The sequence below is a fragment of the Centrocercus urophasianus genome, unplaced genomic scaffold, assembly GCF_019232065.1.
Source record: "Centrocercus urophasianus isolate 14NV4802_14NV808 unplaced genomic scaffold, USGS_Curo_1.0 seq_18, whole genome shotgun sequence".
Taxonomy (NCBI): Eukaryota; Metazoa; Chordata; class Aves; order Galliformes; family Phasianidae; genus Centrocercus; species Centrocercus urophasianus.
In genome coordinates, this window is record NW_024884733.1 from 24680424 (window position 1) to 24700683 (window position 20260).

Here is a 20260-nt window from a genome sequence, read left to right on the forward strand (position 1 = left end):
AGATGGGGCCTCTCAAGAGTCGAGTAGAGGGGGACAATCACCTCCCCCTCCCCGCTGGCCCTTTTTTAATGCAGCCCAGAACACAGTTGGCCTTCTGGGCTGCAAGTGCACACTGCTGGCTCAAGTCCAGCTTCTCGTCCACCAGGACCCGCCAGGACTCTGCAGGGCTGCTCTCAAGGAGTTCTTCCCCCAGTCCATATAAATACCTGGGATTGCCCCAGCAACACCTTGCACTTGACCTTGCTGAACCTCATTAGAATCTCACGGGTCCACCTCTTCAGGCTGTCCAGGTCCCTCTGGATGGCTTCCCTTCCCTCTAATGTATCGATTGCACCGCTCAGCTTGGTGTCATCTGCAAACTTGCTGAGAGTGCACTCGATGCCATCCTCTACATCACTGATAAAGATGCTGAAGATTCTGAGACGATGACCTTGAGGACATTGAACCAATTACCTCTGGGAGACCAGGCTGCATATACAGCTGCTGGAAGACAGCATTCATGTAACAAGTAGCACCGCCATTCTTCAGTCCTACAAATCCTGAAATGGAGCGACTATCCACTGGTGGAAGATACTGAAATGAGAAACATTTTTTTGTCCCAGTAAATCATGGAATGCATGAGATTCCAACAAACACTACAGCTTTTATAATCACCCCTACACGAGCTGTCAAACGCGATTTCATGGAAAACCAGGAATACCAAATCTGAAACGTCACAAGAGCTGTATTTGTTCACTTACACAATTAATATTTAGCAGAAAACTTAAGCAACAGCCTAAAACATTTCTAAATTGCTAGTTAGGCTATGCTTTTTCCTTATCCAGGTAATCGACTCAGAGCATTTGCTTAAAATGGATTTTAATTTACTTATCTGCTTTCTTGTCATTTCAATTTGAAGACTATGGAAATCTAACGAACGAAGCAGTTAACCAAATCACAGTGCTCCGAACCACGGGAAAACAAATGAAGAAAAGGCTTACATCAAACTCCTTGGTAAGAGCTGGGTCACATTGATGATGCATAGAAAGCAGCTCTTTCGTAATAAGCTGAAGATTGGAAGGTGAGCTATCAGCCAGCATTACTAACACTTCATAGGCAGCTAATCGGCTATCTGCTGTACTGCACCTGAAAAGGAAACCACAATTGAGAATTATTTTGAAGATGACTCAATTATTTCTAATTCTAGAAAGCCACATTACTTGGAACAAGTGGCAACTGCTCAGAAGAACTAGTTTAAATGCTAAAAAAACCCCCACCAAACTGAGATACTGTAGAGTGGTATCTTTTCTTTCTTGGGGAGACAGGAAGGAAAGCAATCAGCTAATACAAACTCATAGTGGCTCAGAATATCTCAGGTACAAGGAGACTTGCTCAGCATTAGCTTTTTATAAAAAATAGTTATTCCAAAAGAAAAAAAAAAGGAGTTAAATGCATTTTTGATATCCTCATTTAAAAGGGGCTTGTAAAGTTCCCTGCTTGTGCTCCAACTCAACCAAATTCCCACGTGAGGATGAACAAAAGGAGTACTCTTTGGCCTCATGAAATCAGCACTCAGTTGTGCTTGCAGCTCTTCACTGATCTAACAAGCAAAACACAGCCTTTGGAAGTACAGAACAGCAAAGACAAACAAAGGAACATACAAAAATTCTTCAAAAAGAACTTATAAAAAAAGAACTTACAAAGACACTATTCGGACAATGATATGGGAAATGTATAAATTGGAAAGTTACACTCAGAAGAAATATTCCAACATCAGTATGAACTTCTTGTATCTGTAGCCCCAGTGTGGCTGACATGTGCATTCCTGAACACCACTTGGACAAAATCCAACATTAATGAAAAAGCAATTTTTACTTTGGATGAAAGTCTTGCTGACTGATTGCAGCACTGCCTGCTGGAGAATGGCTGTTCAGAATAATCCTGGATGCTCGGAAGAGGAAGTCATCCAACAATGGCTTAATCAAAGATGAACCTGTAACACAAACCCGTATCTACTGTTAAACACATTACTGCAAATGTCAAAAGGTCCTCTGTAACAGTAAGGTCACTGAATATCACCACACCAACAAAACTGCATCCAAATGGCTTACCACAAGTCACAAGTACAATTAAGATACACTCAACACTACTTCTTCAGCTCTGTCACTTCTGTTGATTTATTATCATGCCTTCATAGGTATTTTCTACTGATTAAAACATTTCTTAAGTCATTTTTCAGTGCTGTATAAATTCACATTGGTCCAACAAACTTTAGAATAAAAAGGAATACTTACCAACCATTTCCTTCTCTGCCCCACAGAGTGAAAGGAGAGTCTTGATGAGCCTCAAATGTCCAGCTAATAGGATGTTATCAGCTTCACTGGTCTCACACTCAGCTGTGCGGTTGGGTTCAAAGTTTTCTAGCCAGGTAATCTCATCTTCTAACATGGCAGCTGGGCTTATCTTTAGCTGTTCCATTTCTGATGCTACAAGACAAAAGAACCCCCCTGTGCTGAGTCTGTAGAATTTAAATACAAAGAACTTCAAACAGTTCAGTAATTAATGTATGTTATGACAATGCCACATGCCACTTTAATAGGAGGCACTACACAAAGCAGTTTATAGGAAAGATCTCAGCATTGGAGCTTACTATCTGTCACTGACACAGACTGCATTACTTTAGAGAAAAAAACAGAATACAGAAGCTTAGAAGACAGATACTTTGAGCAGGAACAGCATCTAGTCGTGTGTGTTGGACTGTCTTACACATCATCACGATCAGCAACTTCAAACACAGACAGGTAACTTCATGCACAAACTCCTACCTAGGCACAGTACGAACAACGAGACCTGGAGTTCAGATGCCTTGCAGTTAAAACACAAGAATGGTGTCCATGTCAGGCATTAACAACACAGAATGGCTAGCACATCAAGTTAATGGTGAAACAACCTCATGAAGGCTACATTCTACATCTCATCAACAGAAGGAGGGAACATTTGGAAGTTGTGAGCAGAATAACATGCATGTAACCTAAACATACTTACAAGTGAGGTCATCCAATAACTGACATCTCAGATCAAAATATTCGGTACACTGGGACAAAAGTCTAGACAAGTTACAAGTAGAAAAAAGGTTTTAAAATTCAAATTAGAAACTGCTTTTTCTAGGCAGTTAACTTTGAGGCCCTCATGCTCTGTTCTTCTAACCTAATATACTGCAGCTATTTAGGTATGCTTTTTGGCATGCCCACTACAGCTTTAACAAATTGCTTCTGAACTTTTTAGTCTTGCTTTCATCCCACACTTCACAACATATCAAATAACATCAAATTTTAGATTCTCATTCACTCAGATTCCTCTAGAAATTAGTGTTCAAAGTTACTGTTAAATTCAATGTTTGTCCAGTCAGAGACAAGTCAACACAACTGACACTTATAGTCTTTACAACTGTAATGATTAACATAAGCAGCAAGAAAACAGGTGAGATCCTTGCTTCAGACATCACTAAAAGGGCTGGGGCATTCTGGTTCAATTTCTGCTTAGGATCTGTGAAATACTATGACATAAATTCAGTGTTTCTGTCATACACCCCATCACCTCTACACCTTATTGTGGAACTCCAGTCTGGTTTTGACTACTGTGAGAACATCCTGGCAAGAGCAGGCCTATTAAGCAATTAGATCTTCCTAGAAGTCAAATAAGCCAGACTTTAAGAGTTCACAGAGGAACAGTTGTACCTTATAAACTGGAGGAAAATAAAGCTGAATTTTCCTATTTCTCAAACTTCCTGGAGCATGACAGGGATGTCTGCTTTCCACAGAATTACAAAAAGACAGTTTAGTTCAGTTACAGCTTAGAGATTCCATAGCATTACTAATGTAAAAACACAATAGATTTCCTTCCTCAGCCAACATGCATATGACTCACCTCTGGTTAATTCCTCTCATGATGCTGGTTGGTGACCAAAGAGGCAGCTGGGCACCAAGGATAACGCTGAGGAGAAACTGGTTTGGCTTTTGTACATCTGGATGAGTTGATGTGTCAGTTTGACTGAGGGTGTACAACTGGTCACAAGCAACACGACGAATCTGAAACAGCACTGTTGTCAAGCACTAGACCTCACTCAAAGATTGCTAAAAATGCACACTTTCCCTTGGTTACAAATCTACTTAAAATATATATACATATTTTAAGAGGGTTCAGACACTGGGAAGAATTTTCCAAAAGCTCAGAGGAGTGCATTAGATGTTACCCAATCTTCTGAGATGCAAGTTCCCTGTAACTTCCCCTTGCTGTGAAGGTAGAAGTAACAGTATTATAGAATCTGTCTAACCCAAATGAGACTACTGCCGTTACACTGCTCACAGCACAGCCTCATGCCCCTTGGATTGAACAAATCTAAAGAATGCAGTACTTCAGCATTTGCTATCAACACAGTACAAAATACTGGAATCCCTAAAATTATAGACAGGTCATTTATTTGTATGCAAAAAATGTTCAAGTAGTTGTAATGTAATATTATCTCTAGACCACATTAAATGAACAAAGTACACAAATGACACTGAAACATTTAAGGAGTTTTCAGACAAAGGAGGCTCACCTCAGCACTTGGTGATCCAAGCAGTATGTCAATAATGAAATCAGCAACACAAGGCAAATTGTAAAAAGATCCTAGAACAGAACAATACCAGGCCATTTTTTCTAAAATAATGGTTTAAAATCCGTTACTTACAGTCTTATGTTAAAATGACCACAGTACTTCCCCTCCTGTCACACCAAAAAGCAGCAGCAGGTATTTGTACGTTTCTTTATTTCCTTCCCTCACCATAGAGTGGCACTACCTCATAACAGCATTTTCTTTCTCCCATCTCCAGGATTTACAGCTCTTGTACACAAAGGTTCAAGTACTGAACATTAGCTATGCAAACAGCAGCACGTGCTATTCCCTACTCCAAGGCCAGTACAAATATTTATATACTGGCACTATGTTAGCTTACCCAATGAATTTCACTAAGGCACAGCACTACATGCCTTGTTTCATACCCACCTACTGTTTATTCGTTTGGAAAAAAGAAACAAACAAAAACAATACCAAAAAACACAACTGCTTTTTAAAAATGAAATTGTGTACTTCTCACTTGGTTGCCTCAACAAATTTTTCATATTTTTTTTTTTCTTTACTGCTTTCAAAAGCTTTCAATCACTTTTTACACTCCAAGTAGCGAGTAATCCAATTCTATTTCATACCTAGCTGCTGACTGCGTAGCTGAAGGCAGGTTACTAACAGAGACAAGGCTTCTCCAGCAATCAGAGCATCTTTGGTAGATACAGACTGCTGTCTCACACAGATACCAGCGTGCAGTGCAGTTGGCTCTCCTTCACTTCCTGAGCTGCAATTACTTCCTGCATTGAGAAATGGTGAAACACTCAAATCCATTGCGTTTTTCAGGTATTTTCAGCTTATGGTCAGTTCTCAGCAACTTAAGAATATTCCCTAAATGCTAGATGAATGTACAGCATTTTTCTCAGATTTCCATAACTGAATGAATTCAACACCAAGTTTCTCTAAAGTTCAATTACAAGTAAGCCAACAACTTTCTTCAGAAAGATGGCTCAGAAGCAGAGCAACCTACCTGAGCTGCTAAGTCTGTTTCGAATCCCTGCAGGAAATAAAGAGTTGTTTTCTTTTATTGGCTGACTACTTCCTACGAGGTCCAGTCGTCCTGCAGCAGCAGCCCAAGAGAGTCGCATGAAGCAAGCCACAGTGGAAGTGAAGTCATTCACCTCCATAGTCTGAAGGAACAAGAAGCAACAGTTACTTCTGTGATCTTCTGCAGCCTTAGTTAATCACTGGGATATAAGAGGAATGTATCTTTTGGATCAGGTCAAATACCCATTTGATTTTCTTTTCCTCTCCTCTAAAATAGGCTCAAAGATACTTCTATCTTTTTTATTCCAGAGACAGGGAGATTACTATTGCCCACTGTATAGGGAGTAATTTGTTTCTAAGTTCTCCACTTCATAGACCACTCACTTTACCATATCTGCAATTATTAATTTAACCATGCTAATTTCATTCATATCAATCAAATCAGAAAGCACTGGCTAAGAAACTAAGATAGTATAACCACTGCAATAACTATGAAGTTGGTTCAATCGGATGTGACTTTCAAATGGTTTGAGCTCTGTCAGCTTACGATGCTTCAGTAAATAATCAGCCTCAGACAAATTATACTGATATAATCTCCCTCCTATAGAGGGAAAAACAGCTGTTTTTTGAAAATACATGAAAGAGTTTCCTCTTTTGCCCCCAATCAAACAAGCAATTTCTCATTGAGCTATTTAACACACAAAACCATCAAACACAAGTTCAAGCAAGAACACCCTCTGTTCCCTCAAAGCAAACGAGAATAAGGTCTTCAGAGCTGAGAAGCATGACTGAAAATAAATTGCAAGTAAGATTTCTTGCACCTTTATTTCTTGCAGGCAGCTCTGGAGCACTGCTTCCCTTCGTAGTTCAAAAATAATTCCAACTACTAAGTAAAATGTTGACATTCAGATGAATGTTAGGATGAGAGACTGATGGCATGGATTTTCCAAGACTTTTAAATGGAGGCTGGCAAAGAACCAGTATAGAAGGCAGACTTTTGACTAAAAATGCAGGAGCCACAGAGCTGTCACCAAAGAACTCACCAATGCTACATTACCATAAATTATCAAACACTTCCTTACTTGTATGGCAACTCTTGCTGCTGGTATGATCTCTTCTACCCTAATGGAGGATCTATCAGACACAGAGAGCTGTCGGTAGGATGACTTCTCAGGTGTCCCACAAATGGACATCTGCCTACTTGCTTGTCGGCTGACATTACGGAAGGGGCGTGAGGACAGTGCTTCTACTCCATCTTTAATAAGATCTTCATCCAGTAAGGTAGGCATTGTCTGGCCAACAAGCAAGAACCTGCATTTACAGAGCAGAAACACCCAGTTTATTTTTCAGTGCTTAAAGCAAACAAGTGAAAAAGAACTCAAAGCATCAGTTTATCTTAAACGTGGCAAGCCACCCTCCAAAAGCCAAGAAAGCAGCACTCTCTCTAATGAAAAGAAATCACATACCTTGCAAGTTGCAGGCAGATGGAATAGACTCCCTGTCTGGTTTCATAGTCTACTTCTGATGGAATGGAATCCCTCTGCATCACATTCACCACCAAACTTAAAAAGAAATCAATAACACAGGGTCTGTTTTAAAGTATTTTACATTAGGAGAGCGCTGCAATTAATTTATCTCCATCCTTCCTTCCTCCTATTCATCAGCTGAATGCCAATTATGACTGCCACTCGGGCACCTTTGGAGACTAACATCCCCATTTTCCCCTCCAGCATTTACAGATTGGAGATTTCTGTTCCTGATGGCGAAGTTCAGGACCTGTAGGGGCTGGGGTGCAAAAACAACTTCAGAACAACATGTACTTGTGTCAAATTTATCAAGAGTAAGTAGTAATGCTAAGTCTTCCAAACTACTCACACTGTATCTTAATCCATCTGAAGGGCCTGGATTCTGGAGATGGTCAAATTCAATTGTTCTCAATGCACAATCTATGCCTTGACAGCTAAAAACTGTCTGCTGGTGTCTATGAAGGACACAGTGTGTGTAAAGAACACACTTGCAAATTTGAACTGAAATAATCAAATAACTATCCAAACATCCACTACTTCAGCATAAGCTATGATTTACAAGCTTATCCGTGCCTACCTTCATTTTGGGGTTTAACAACATACACTCCATTACATTACAGTGGCAGCTACAGCTACCTTTCCAGATGCTCACTAATGAGAGAATAGCTTTGGATGGATTTTTCCTCTGGAAAAGAAGTTTAAAGCTTTACTATTGTGCTGCATCACAGAAAGCAGAACCACACAGAAATGCTATCTGCATGAAGTGTTACAAATGGAGCCAAGATTTTGAAATCTAACCTCAAACCTCCTGCTCTGAGAAAATTTTCACAGAAGGACTTTGCACAGTTTCTTGCCATTTCATCATCTGCAGTTGGCATCAGCTTGGAGCTCAGTACCTAAAATAAAGTATCCACACACAAGTCTTAGTATTCTTTTACTGTGAAGATCAAAAGTAAAATAGAAAAATTCTATAAAAAAAGAGAAGAAATTAGCAACATAGCTACATGGAGCTCTACTTTGCCAAGATAAACCAGTTTAAAAATATCCAGGACAATGATATCTATTATAGATATTCATCCTGTACCAAAGAGCATTTTTCCTTCACTGCTGTTTACTGACTAAAAAGATGAAGTGCATACTCTAGCACATGAAATGTGTCTTCAGGCACAGAAGTATCCCCTTAAGAACAGAAATCCTTCTCCTTTTTAGACTTTCAGCATCCCATAAGTAATCCACCTGTAGGATGTTTTATCTCATGTCTCCTGAAATAGAACTGTACTATAATTCTTTTTTTTTTTTTTCTTTAATAGTCCAGGTAATTCTACAGTCCACCAACACTAAACTCTACAAAACACCATTACACTCAGAAATATGGCCACAAGGAATTCTGCAGTCTCTGTGGGTCAGACTTCATGCACATTTATAATCCATTTCACTTCACTTTTTACTAAAATAAATAAATAACCAGGTGTTATTGACTTTCTTGAGAAGAGCCTTTGACATGTGCAGCCAACAATGCTCCACACAGAAAAACATGACAGATCCTTTCTGTGCTCACTGGACAAACATGGTTTACACAGTTCCAGTTATGAAATCTTATTACAACACAGCATAATACAAACCTGAACATCTTTAACATTTTCACCTCTTTCACATGCTTTAAAGTTTGTGGTGCACATTTTCCAGACTGGTTCCCAACATTTTGACAGATAAGCAGGTGGGGGGAGGATAAAACATTATGCCACCTTTTCCTGTCAGAACTCAGCTTCTAGTTGGCTTGATCAGATTTGAGGCTTAAGTCCATTTGTAAGAATTGACACACCTAATCCAATTTACTACTACTTACCCTTTGCCAGAAAACCAGGCAATTTCTATCAGATAAAATAATGAAAGAAAGTAATAAAAGAAGTAGACAGCCATGTTGTCATACTGTAATACAAACTACAGTTCAACAAGGTATCCTTGCTGGGATATGTTAAGACGTTTGCTTTCAGTTGTAAAACTTGTCAGTGTATTTCAGAGATACTAATATCTTACAATATCTTCCCTGTCCAGTTGGACAGAAAAAGGAGAAATACTAGCACTGCAAGGGGATACCAGAATGTGGGAAGGTGAGAAGTGGATGCTAAGACTGCAGAAATACAAAGGAAAGCGACCACAAAAAGATTCCTACAACCATCTTAGAATACACCGAAAGTGACAGAACAGTAACTTGTTTCCTGTATTTGAAGCTGCAGGCAACCAGTCCTGCAACTTCATATTGTTCAGACAGTATTTGGAATGAGTCCTTATTAAGAGTGGCATCTGTGAGCAGAACTAGCAAGTGTCCAGTTTCCTAGAGCATGCTTCGATGTGTTGTAACACCACCACCACCTGAACTCTCTTACACTCCTTAAAATCCACGCACTGAGCACTTAGGAAGAGTCTTTTTCACAGGTTCCATGCCAGTCTCTTGAGTTCTAATAAAGAACTTACTCAGAATACTTTGGGCATTCCACTCACTTTGCATGCACAGTTAAAACAGACCAGAAGCTCCTGGGTAAAAGCCCTGCACATCTGGATAGTGAAAATTCTTCATAGCTGAATGCTTCTCAAGAAATATTCCTCCTTAGCCTTACAGACAGTATATGGTATACTTATATAGAAGTTAGCTTTTTTCTTTTGCCAGCTCCCTCTGAATTGCTAGTATTACTCTCCCTTAAAATAATTCAACTTTCAAATGAGGTTGAGTAAGAACAATAACAGCTCCCATTCATCTTCAGAAGTGCCAACATTTTTTTTATGATAAGAAAATTCACACTCAATTTCTGGAGATTCAGGCAGGGAATTGTACCTAAACAGAAAGGAACCTGATATTTCTTTGCTTCTCTTCACACAAATTAGAATATTCCTTCTACCTGGCAAATCACAACAACAGGAGCCTGGCTTCACAGTAAAGTCTCCTCTAAAGGGGAACTGTTTCACTTCCTCTGTTGGGAATTTACCTCATACAGAAAAGCAGACTGTGACACGACTTCTGCATTTCTGCATAAAGCCTTTATCATGGTGGATTTGAGGCTTCTTGCAAAGAGAAAAATATTCCAACTAAAGCCTTAGCACTTGGAAACACAAGTTAAAGTAGTAGATTTGATTTCTTACCTCTAAATTGTAGAGTACTCTGAAGGTAGACATGCCCGGAGCAAAAGATCTGAACAGACTTTCCAGTATTGAACTAGCACTGGGCTGATGTTGGTGTTTTGAAGACAAGGATGGGGATTTTGAAGACTGAGAACTTGATTCTGATAGCAGCGTTTTCTAGGAGGAATTTGCCACAGAGGATATATTTTCAGACTACTGCATTTTGTTGTGATTGCCAATACACCTCACATAACCCCTGTAACCTGCTTGCCTCTACTGCTCAGAAATACAGCACTAATCCTAGATGAGCATTGTTTTGCAGAGTTTCTAATCTGTCACAGATTGTCATTTTAAACACAGTTTAAGAAAACTAGTAGCAAAACCCTTTTAGTTAAGCTTTCCAATACTAGTTACTGTTCAACATGTACCTTCCTTCCCAGGGAATCGAGCTGATCAAGTGCCTCCTGAATAGCTGGGTCAGTGGGAATTAAGAGCAGAAGTTTTCTCACTCGCAGTGTTATTCTGAAAAGTTACCAGAAGTTATTTAGGCAAAGGAAGGCAAAGCCACACTGTGGGCAGGTAGGTGCCCAAACACTGTGAAATAACCAACTATTAGAAATTTGCAACATAAGCATTTCTGCAATATTTAATAACTACTTAGCTTGCTTACCTTGGCTCCTCTAGATTGGCAAGCTGGTAAAGCATATCAAACACATTACACACGAGAGCCATGACCACGCCAGGGAGGGATTTCTCCTGAGAATAAATAAGAAATACAATTTGTTTTTTTTGTCCCAACTCTGTTTTATATAATTTAATAGAACTCTTAATTGAGGCAACCAACGTAAACGCCAACCTGGTTAAGTGAAGTTCCATCTACTTTCTTGATTGAGACAACTGAATTTTGCCATTATATCACTTCCCTTATAATAACTAAGTTTTGATGTCAAGTATTATTTAACATGCACATGAAGCAGACTGCATGCTAGTTAGTACTTTTGAGTCTACTTTCACACTACAGCATTATTAACAGTGTGAGTCTGGAAATCTCTGCTCCAGCCAACTACGTAGCCTCAAAATTACATCAAGAGAGTCATTTGTTTAAAGATTTAACAAAAGACCTGTAGAGATAACAAGCACCAACAGGCTACACTGAATGACAAAACTGTTTTCCTGAAGACCAATTCACATGCTTAAGAGCACAAGTGTATTTAAATGGTTTGTTCCAATTTTTGAGAGGAAACCCAGGCTGCCAAGGACTGGATGCTCAAGCTGATATGAACAGCTGCTGCCCCAGCTCACTGTACTCATTCCACCACCCCAGCTGTGTACTGCACCCACTGCTGTTCTGCTCCCCACTCCTCTCAAATTCAAGGGATGTTTTCAGGCTACTATGCTGTACCTGTTCCATTGCATAGGATGAACTAAATACACTGCTGCTGTTGCTGGAACTGGTTGAGGAATCAGCCGAGCTCCCTGAAGGTGTCCCACTGCCTGACGTTTTCACTGTAAGGACTTGTTCATCAGAGAAGCCCAATTGGTGGAGTAATTTCTGATCTTTATTTACTGTTAGCTGCAAGAATATATTCATAATTAAGTTCTGAAAGAAAGATTCAATTTTATAAAGAATGAAAACTCTAATCAACATACCAGGCTGTCATTGGCGAATATCTGTATGTTATCCACAGGAGAATTCAACATCTTTGCTATCTTCCATCTGATGCTCCCTACAGTTTCATTGCTATGAGCCTGTAAAAGTAAAAGACATTGGTTTAGTGAGCCTGCTCAAGTACTGAATCCCAAGAGGAAAAAAAAAAATAAAAAAATCTTCCTTTAAAATTTTCCTGCTTCCCTGCATAGAGTGCTAAAGGTATTACAGTACAAAAAAAAGACTGATGATGTAGGACAGTACAAGAAATGCTCACTGACAGCAAGCAAACAGTTTTTCTCACACTGCAATGATTATTCAAATCCATTTATGCTACAGACATTTCTTACAGTAGCCTTCTGCACACACTGAGCATTTTCAAATAGATTTTTCAAGCTGACTGTAGTCCTTAAAAACAGCTTCTTCTGTAAAAATCAGGCATCAGAAAGACCCTCATCTACCTATGTAATCAACATGGCCCAACCCAACCTGTGCATACATACCTCTATGGTGAAGGTATCTTTGGTAGATTCATACGTAACATTGAGAGTTAAAAGATGTCCATGAAAAGAGGCACCGTGAGGTAGAATAGTTCGGGGCACAGAGTAAAGGTCCTGCCAGGAGAGAGGACAGTGGTAAATGCCATTAATGCCATAAATACCATTTATGATGGCACAGAGCAAAGTTATTAGAGCTACATGGGTTTAAATTGCTTCTACTGTTTTTAAGGAATTTCTTACTAGGCAAGGCTAAGAACACATCATCATCTTACCTCTATTGTTATTACATAACGCTCTGCCAACAACAGCAGTCTCTCAATTATTACAAGTTTAGTAGACCTAGGGATAAAAATCCACAGTCAGTTGCTTGTTCTCAGAGGTGAATTTTTCCAAGCTCATGCATAGCAGACGTGAATCAACTGTTTTTAAATGCAGCTCCTTAAAACCAGGAGTGTTTCAGTCAAAATGGACGAGGAAAACAGGTCAAGAATTTTGCATCACATGGAACTGCAGAAGCTTCATGCTTCTACAGGTCTCCAGCCCCGTGTTCATATATTTAAGCTGTACACATTAAGTATGCATAAATTAAGAGAAAGGATGAAGATGCATATCTCTTCTAATTAAAAAAAGCCAAAAGTACCATCACCAAACAAACAAAAAGCAAGAAATCCCACTGCTCAAGAAATAAGACTAGTAAGCCAATACTTAAGAAGACCTTTTTTTTTTTTTTTTTAAAAAACTCAGTTTTTTTTTTTTGATATTTTTTAATTGCTACTTTTTAAATTTCAGGCACTGCCAAAATCTTTTCAAAACTCAAATTACATTGTAACAGAATACAGAATCACCAGTAAGTGACCATGGAAGAAGAGGCGTTTGGCTAACACGAAGTCAGCTTGGCCACCTCAATCACCAATTGGAATCAAGGGGAAAGTAGCTGGCATTTACTACCAAATTTACCATTTTGAAAACAGGCTTACCTGTAAGGAGACTGAACTGATGTTGCTACTGTAGGCATAGCAGTTGCTGTAAGCATTTTCGTAGCTCTTGTAACAGCGTGAGTTAACGTTGGACCACCAAGTGCTGAACTGGCTGCCTAGAATACAACACAGAGTACTTAAGTGCTTGCTTCAATACACAATCAATACATCCCAGAGAGCCAAGAGCATAGGAAATATCCATGGAATGATTTTTCATTTAGTCAGTTACTTTAACCCTAAGATAAAAAGCTAAAAAAAAGAGAACAATTCATATTTGTCTCTTACCTCCAATCGCGTGTAGCAATCAGCAATGAATTTCTTGTGCAGTGACACCGAATCCTAAAGATACAGAGGACAAATGAATTACAACTTAAACCAATGCCACAGCAATTACTGACAACTGACAGAACTCAGTAAGTCATACATTTCAATAGTCAGAGTACCCAACTTCTACGAATGTCAAAGATTTCACACTAATATTATGGCTACCTTCTTCAGTCTGGGAGTGAGGTTAATATAGCTGTAGTTAATTATCAGTTGAATGGCTTCATTGGCAATTTCTTCATCAGGTGACTCCATTGCAATCTTCCAAATGAAATCCATTCCTATTAATTCCAGTTTTTCTACACTCTATGTAAGGAAGAACAACAGTAAAACATGTAAACAAAAGTTTTCCCTCTGCTGGAAAAGTATCTTTTGTGTTAACCTCAATAATTTTTTTCACCAGCATGCTGTTAAGTTTTTGCACCTTGGAAAAAGAAATCAATAACTGCATGCTTGCATTTCCTTACTAGAACTCTTTTCTTTTTTAAAGGTGATTAAGTAAGTTCCAAAGAACACTATCAATTAAGTCTACCAGAAAATTAAAGACTTCAAAAGCACTGAGAAATGTTATCAGGAATGGAATTTGTTTCACAAAGGTCAACATGGTAACTAACCACATTATAAAACATCACAAAGCCTGCTATGGTATTAAGCAAAAAAAACCAAAACAACAAAAAAACCAACAAAAACCCCACCAACACAACCTGCATTATCTCTCTTTGGTAAAGATCTAAAATGCCTTTGGAAAATTACTGAATATATCACTGAATATAACCATTAGCACGACATACAAGAATCAAGCATCACAAAGTTAAGAAGAATTGTTGAAAAGAAAAAAAATAAGAACTTGAATGATATGCCTAAACCCCCCCTGTAAAGAAGAAAAATTAAGAAAGAATATCTTCCTGTCAAGGAGAAGCAAAAAAACCCCAGAATTTAGGTTTATTAGTAGATGAGTTGTCTGCTCGTATATTCTGAAAAGCTTTAGAAGCTGCATACCAGCTGCCAGCAACCAATGACTGACTTCCTCCTATACTAATTCTCATGTTTTAGCTTCAGAATTTAACAACAATAACATTCAAAAGCCCACCTCCATGTTAATACAAACATGATCACATCAAACGGCTGCTAAAGAATCTCTCTCACCTCCCCCCACCCTCAAGATGCCACACATAGTACACAAGAATGAACTTGCCAGAACACTCACCAGCTGAGTTCCTTGCCTCTTCAGTCGATGGTCACACAGGTTCACATTTTCAAAGAAAGTCTTAAATAAACTAAAACCTGAAAACGAAAAGCAGTGCAAGCTTTTTATTCAGGTCAGGCCAAATTTCCAGGCTTTTTATTTTACTTAAATAAAGATATCGAATGCAAGCGATGATCCTTTTCTTCTACAATTATTAAAACTAAGAATGATAGAAAAAGACCTTGTTATTTTAATGATTTACAGAGCTGGCTGATGTTTAATTTGAAGGCTTAGAAAGCAAACTGCTGGTACACGTGTCAAAACCAAACATGTCCAACAAATTTCATACCATTCATAGTAATTTCATATGATTCCAGTTTAAGAATTTTCTCTTTGAAGAGCTGTTGCTGTACATCACTCTCTAGATCATGCTGTCCTTTGGTAAACCACTCAAAGCACATCTGTGAACAAAAGACATTTTTACTCCATTGTCATTGCTAGAATCTTACTAGATCCTATGTCAGATATAGATGGCAACATCAGATATTACAGGAACACATCACACACAGGTTTGATCTGCAGCAAGAGCGAAGGTCACCAGGAGATTATGAACATACTATGCGAGCTGTACTGGAGCACTGGGGTACTTAAGCTTGAAAGTCATCTTGACCCCAAAAATAAATGTTTTCTACTACTTACAGTCAAGCTTTCAGGCAACATTTTTCAAGCCAGCATCCATAAACCTGCAACTAATCTTCTCACCAACATTTATCTTCTACTTGAGCTTAAAGCTAAGAGAGCATTCTAGTTGTAAGAGAACACCTAACAGTGGTTACGTTAGCTTCAACAACTCACACAATGCACTTCACTACTTAAGTTTCACGTTTCAGCAAACGAATGTGCTGTTCATGACCCTTTCAGATTCCCTCTGCAACTGCAGACAGTAACTTTGACGACTCCTTACCTCTCGATCTAACTCACAGACGTCCTGCCCAGTCACGAGGCACTCCCAGATCTCCCTGGCACGATTCCAGCCCAAATAAAGAGTGGCTTCTTGCAGAAAAAATGCCAAAAATTTTAGGTGTGCTTCCAAATACTGAGAAAGAGGAAACAAAAACTCCAGTTTCAGTTTTTTCTTTCCAAAATAAGAACTGTAAGGATTCTTGTTATTATTATTATTTTTTAAACAAACTTAGTTGTCAAATAACAGCATAATTCACGAAGCCTCGCAAACTCAGAAGTCTTTTTCCAATGAGCATTGCTTTATTTCACACATATTTTAACATTATTTATTTTTTATTACCACTCCAAAAAGGCATCAAACTGAAGCAGAGAAGCTGAACGCTGCATAAGCTTGGAGACATGAGCTCCTGAGATGAGGAGATCTCATTCCCAATCAACTAGAGAATTTGCAAAGAAACTTGTACAGCGTCTACAAGTTTTCCAGCCTTGATACATACTGTAACAAACAAGGCTACAATAATTCCTAATGGTAAGTGTGAGAATTATAAATAAAACAGTGTAACTGTTCTCCAAACAGAACACCAGTAAATTAAACAAACAAAAAAAGCATCACCTCATCTTATATGACACTACACTGTGTTTCCAAACACAAAGTAGCACAAACTGAGGGCTCAGTACCTCCCGGTAAGTGTATCGGCCATCCACCAGCGTTGCTCCAACAAGCCCCCCAGGACCTGCCACAGATGCAGCCAAACGGTGGCACGATATTAAGCTTCCCGTCACCAACTTCACTATTTCAAAGTTTTTCTTCAGATCCTGAATAATGCTCTTGGCAGAAAATAAACACAAGAATGGTTTTCAAGAAAATACATGAACAGAGACATGCAGCAGTCTGGTCTTCTACAGTAATGTACCTTTCATAGGAAGAAGTCAGCTGTATTCCTTCCAAGCATCCAAACCCTAACCACTTTCAGCATGTGCTGAACTAGGCATGCTGTAGATTGCACATAAAAAGTCCCACACCCCTACTTAGCCACAGAACAGCATACATAAGTTGCTGATATTTCAGTCTGTTTCCTACAAGTCTATGTCAATACAAGTACAAACTAGCTGGCAGTTTCTTATCAGAGCTTGTTAACTATTTTACATAAAACTGCAAATAGAATAAACTAGACCTGACACAGCAAACAGACACAGATGCACACAGACACACAAATGGACAGCACACAACACTGTATCTCTACTTGTACCACACTGTCATTATGAGCAACTTTTCTCTCCTTTTTCTAAAGTCACACTTTCACATTCTAGAGAAGCAGAGTCATACAAGCCTAACAAGGGCTTCAAAATCATCTCAGCATCCATTCTTACCTTGTCTTGTTTCTGGTAAGTTTGTTTAATAAAAGAACGTGTGATTTCATGGAGCTGACGTAATGCTGGTACCACCCAAACAAACTGAGGATTACTGTGCTGGGATGACTAGTGATAAGAAAAGTAGAAGAATTACAATGTGTACATGCCCAACATTGGATTAACTCTCCTCTTAGACTCCTAAAGCATAATGCTTTCCATTAACACCCCTGTCTCAAAACAGCCACTACTATCGCAGAAAACTTCAGTACTTCTTGCTGGTCCCTTGCCAAACACATAGGAGGTACCCTTCTTCACTTTCTCCAAGGAGTCCTTTGATACACCTGTATGCCATTTTGCTAGCACTATCAAGCCCAAAGTACCTTCTAGCTAGAGAACATGCAAATTAAACTGCACCAGAGAGATAATGGCAACCACCACCTTCTTCAATTATGGGAGAAAAGCAGGCCTGGAAGGCTTAAAGGGGCCAACACAGTAAAATGAGATGACATATTGTTAAGGCAAAATAATAGAAGAAAAAAATCTTAAGTACTACCAAGGGTTGTGTTAAAAGATGAGAAGAAATGTCTGATTGGTGTTGCAAGGAGCCCTCTGATAGGAAGCAAAGGCTATTTAGGCTGCATTTTGAAAGAGACCCTACAAAGGATCCTACCTCATTGTTAGAACTGCTCATCGCTTTTCTGGCAGGCTTCATTTTCTGTAAAGTTTGACCACACAAACCAGTACTGAGGGTTTTCATTCAGAGATGGGATATCTGGTTTACATATTGACAACAACCAACACCACCTGCTCACTAAGAAAAACTAAGCTAACTGGCAATAACAGTGCTCTTACTGAAGGCCTCCTCATGTACTTGAGAATGCTGCCTCAGTCTTACATTCATACCCAGTTCATGTTTTCATTTCCTCTAATGCAGGGAAATAAGCAAACTATGTACTTTTTAAGAGATGTGCTGCATGTTTGCCCCAATCACTTCCAGCCTATAATTACAGCTTTCCGTTCGTGCTCCCCAGCAGCACCTCAGTAAAGGTCCTTGCCAGGACATAATTAAAAAGAATGCAAGAGTTGGAAAGCATTAGATTAGAAAATGCTGCAAATTTTAGAGACCTAAAGAACTCAAACTCCAGCATCCATATTCTTAAACACACACGAAAGGAGAAAAAGAAAAAAGAATAATCAGTATCAAGAAGTAACACGCTATGTTTCCTAAACAACTAAAATCCCCTACAAATACTAAGGACAGACAAAGCCTAATTTACCATGAAATGAGATGTATGAGAAAGAGCACAAGCCCCTTTATTTGAATGTATTTCTGACTAAGGAAATACATTTGAAGGAATTCTCCTATCTTCTAGGAAGACTGCTTATTATGTGAACAGTGCAAGATAGAGTACATAGTCTGTTAATTCATGCACATGTCTGCTGCTGCCAGGAAAAGCATAGACAGGTCTGAGAATGGCTTCTTCCATATTAGGTGAAAAGAGGGTTTTCTATTATTATTAAAATACAAAATTGCTGTGATTTAAATATTGATTTGCATTTTGAGACTTAATGGCTATGCTAAAGCAGGTGTTTAAGAAAACTAATCTAGCCTTTCACATCAAAGAGACAATTAAAATACTGACATACATTTATAATTGTTCTATTTGCAAATTCTAACCTTGGGCCCATCCTGGTAGATTGTTATAAACTGATCATTCCTCATACTGAAAATTTATTTAAAACAAAGGCAAGAGAACTTAGTACAAGTCTCAAGGTCAACAACGTGGCACACAGCCTTTTGTGGACTCCTCAAGGTAAGAACTTACAGATGGGACAGTCTGGGTATCTTAAAAGAAAGCTAAATAATGCCAACATCAAGCCTAGACAACGCTTCACTTTGCAGAAGATAAAACAATAAACCAACCCTCTTAATATCCTCTATGCATTTGATGATGTAGCTTCTTTTGATTGCCTCTTTCACTGCATAGGCATCGCTGAGGATTGTCAGGTGTTCCTCCAAGGCCTGCTGAATAAGACTGCAGGGTAATGTTGGAAGATGAGCCAGCTCCCAGAGCACCTCCAGAACCTGGTGGAGGAAATAAAAAATTGAGACCTAGGAAGCGCAAAGACTAGAAACCCTGCTTCTACTAAAGAGAAAAGAATTGCATTCACATGCCTTTCCAGTGGTTGTCTCCACCCGTGCTTCTCGACCAATGCGCCCTATCAGGCTCAGCAGCTTCTGTCGCACTCTGTCACTCTCTGTTTCCCAGCTCTGTACAGCAAAGAAATAACGTTCACTATTACAGCAGCAGGCACTCTGTCTGTTAAGCCTCAGAATATACAAAATATACAACAATATAATTTACAATTGTTTTACTGCAGGACAACTGAAATGCAAATCAAATACGTTCGCTTGTGCCTATTTCCTCATTTTTGTTACTGACACAGCATTAGTTTGCCCAACTCCTTCAAATATAAAATGTGAGGTCTCTTATAAGTACCTAATCACTGCATATATAGTGGACCTATAATTAACATATAGTCAACAAGCAGTATGGTAACAATCATGCTTCTGGGTTAGTGAAAAATTAATATTGCAAGTGTTCTACGCCCAACTTTTTTCCTAACTGACAAATACATTTTTATATTGAAAATACAAGCACATGTAAGGCACTTGTCTTTCAACAGGCTGGATGCACAAGCATTTTTTAACTAATTCTCTCCCTTAAGAATGCAAATTCAAGATAAAACCTACCTTTTGAATTAGAACAAATAAATGGTTGAGCTGATCAGAGCTAAATTTCACAGCTGCAGCAGCAATAATGGTATGTATGTTCTCAATCACAGTGGAAGATTGTCCTGACTGGAAAGAGGAAGGGAAAACAGAAGGAGGTAGGTCTTAATCACAAATGAGATATCAAAAAAAATCTTTAATGTAAGCATTATTCTACTACTCCTATCAAGGAGAAAAGTGCTTTGGACAAGCCAGAACTACAAGTTAGGAACAACTGACTCTGCTCCTTGCTCCACTGGTTTA

At 38.9% G+C, this 20260-nt stretch overlaps 1 protein-coding gene across 2 annotated transcripts in view; it reads right to left on the reverse strand.

Moving 5' to 3' along the window:
- The window catches only part of USP24 (ubiquitin specific peptidase 24), a 61163-nt gene that overhangs the window by 17220 nt on the left and 23683 nt on the right, over positions 1 to 20260 (reverse strand). The window contains exons 13-43 of one of the 2 annotated variants that reach the window (XM_042819284.1): positions 19979 to 20086; positions 19400 to 19495; positions 19148 to 19309; positions 17894 to 17938; positions 17242 to 17349; positions 16549 to 16698; positions 15872 to 16003; positions 15257 to 15368; positions 14929 to 15005; positions 13887 to 14027; positions 13683 to 13736; positions 13398 to 13513; positions 12693 to 12759; positions 12424 to 12534; positions 11923 to 12021; positions 11675 to 11845; positions 10943 to 11028; positions 10701 to 10794; positions 10294 to 10449; positions 7954 to 8051; positions 7096 to 7191; positions 6712 to 6940; positions 5613 to 5772; positions 5227 to 5382; positions 4580 to 4650; positions 3907 to 4067; positions 3025 to 3086; positions 2274 to 2465; positions 1855 to 1972; positions 981 to 1125; positions 454 to 573 (exon numbers count right to left, since the gene is read on the reverse strand). In XM_042819284.1, coding sequence (XP_042675218.1) covers positions 454 to 573; positions 981 to 1125; positions 1855 to 1972; positions 2274 to 2465; positions 3025 to 3086; positions 3907 to 4067; positions 4580 to 4650; positions 5227 to 5382; positions 5613 to 5772; positions 6712 to 6940; positions 7096 to 7191; positions 7954 to 8051; positions 10294 to 10449; positions 10701 to 10794; positions 10943 to 11028; positions 11675 to 11845; positions 11923 to 12021; positions 12424 to 12534; positions 12693 to 12759; positions 13398 to 13513; positions 13683 to 13736; positions 13887 to 14027; positions 14929 to 15005; positions 15257 to 15368; positions 15872 to 16003; positions 16549 to 16698; positions 17242 to 17349; positions 17894 to 17938; positions 19148 to 19309; positions 19400 to 19495; positions 19979 to 20086 — 3693 coding nt within the window. The remainder of the gene's footprint in view (positions 1 to 453; positions 574 to 980; positions 1126 to 1854; positions 1973 to 2273; positions 2466 to 3024; positions 3087 to 3906; positions 4068 to 4579; positions 4651 to 5226; positions 5383 to 5612; positions 5773 to 6711; positions 6941 to 7095; positions 7192 to 7953; positions 8052 to 10293; positions 10450 to 10700; positions 10795 to 10942; positions 11029 to 11674; positions 11846 to 11922; positions 12022 to 12423; positions 12535 to 12692; positions 12760 to 13397; positions 13514 to 13682; positions 13737 to 13886; positions 14028 to 14928; positions 15006 to 15256; positions 15369 to 15871; positions 16004 to 16548; positions 16699 to 17241; positions 17350 to 17893; positions 17939 to 19147; positions 19310 to 19399; positions 19496 to 19978; positions 20087 to 20260) is intronic. The other variant, XM_042819286.1, reaches the window with a different exon arrangement.